The sequence below is a fragment of the Pundamilia nyererei genome, unplaced genomic scaffold, assembly GCF_000239375.1.
Source record: "Pundamilia nyererei isolate P.nyererei 1_Seehausen unplaced genomic scaffold, PunNye1.0 scaffold00379, whole genome shotgun sequence".
In the NCBI taxonomy this organism is placed as follows: Eukaryota; Metazoa; Chordata; class Actinopteri; order Cichliformes; family Cichlidae; genus Pundamilia; species Pundamilia nyererei.
The window spans coordinates 28,739-29,996 of NW_005187780.1; the positions used below are offsets into that span (position 1 = coordinate 28,739).

Sequence of the window (1,258 nt, forward strand, 5' to 3'; positions counted from 1 at the left end):
TGGTTGTCACGGCAACACAAAGTCAAATCTACTCAGGAGGGCGTTTACTCTGTTTACATAAGATTCAAATTTAAACCGTCACAGCTTCCTGTTCATGCTGGTGTGTGTGTGTGTGTGTGTGTCTTTGAAGTCACAGGATGTATAACGGGTCAGATAAATTGTTTTGAAGCATCTTTACGACTCGTATTTGCACTGCGCGCTTACACAAGCTGCTCAGAGACACTCAAAGACAGAAGAGACTGACAGCGCTGCCGTTTGTGTCACAGGCCAACACCATCTTTACGCTTTGTGGCCTCACGCTGCGACTGAACACATGCGACTCAGAGCGGATGTGAGTAAAAACGATCTGCACGGCCTGCGGCGCAGACTGCCGGAGCGGGTATTGAACCTGTGAAAAGAGCAGCGCTCCACGTGAACCCCAACAAACAGGAAACCAGGGAGGACCACGAGGACGAGGACGAAGAAGACGTGACCGCATCCATCGGCGAAGGCCATCTGTCCTTACAGTCGTTACCTGTAGGTGTCAGCAGAGCGTTTAACCGACAGAAAACACAGGAGTCACAACAGGAAACATCTACACAGGAACCATGTGACCGCTGCTCCAAACAGGAAGCTCCGAGTTTGGCTGTGGAGCCTCGAGGTTTACGGAGAACACCTGAGCGTGCACACGGCGACCTCCGCATCAGGTGATCACTGTGACCCTTCAGTCACACCCCGACTGTTCACAACACGCTGCTGCAGCAAAGCCGCTCTGAGCCGGCGCCACGAACACAGTTTCAACATTAGTGTTAAAGCACCGCCCACTTCAGAGGCAGCGTTGGTGCAGCAGCGGAGTTTTCTGGTGAGACTCCACCTGCTGCCTGCACAGAGACAGCAACCAGCAGGTGGAGACGATGCATTTACAGACAGAGTCGGCTTGAAAGGAAATCTGCACCCTGCTGTGATTCGGTGCTTTATAAATAAAGTTCAATTCAATCTTTTCTCTCCTAAACATCATCACACACCAAGTATCCATGACTGCTGCCTGCACACGCTACACCCTCCATTCAGCTTCTGATTCCTGCCATGCACATCATCACATACAAGTCCAACATGAAATACTGTGTGTGTGTGTGTGTGTGTGTGTGTGTGTGTGTGTGAGCATCATGAACGAGTGAACAGCAGGCTGATTAAACCCTCTGAGGTGTGTGTGCTGCTCACACAGAGATCCGTTGGGCTGTAGCTCCCTCTGGCTGGACTCCGTCAGGCTCATGGCTCC

General features: G+C 51.5%; 1 protein-coding gene across 1 annotated transcript in view; it reads right to left on the bottom strand.

Moving 5' to 3' along the window:
• LOC102216212 (SUN domain-containing protein 1-like) overlaps positions 1-1,252 on the bottom strand; it is an 8,532-nt gene extending 7,280 nt beyond the window's left edge. The window contains exon 1 of the mRNA XM_005752783.2: positions 1,201-1,252. Within this exon, the coding sequence (XP_005752840.1) occupies positions 1,201-1,252 (52 nt within the window). The remainder of the gene's footprint in view (positions 1-1,200) is intronic.
• Between the last annotated feature and the right edge of the window lie 6 nt (positions 1,253-1,258).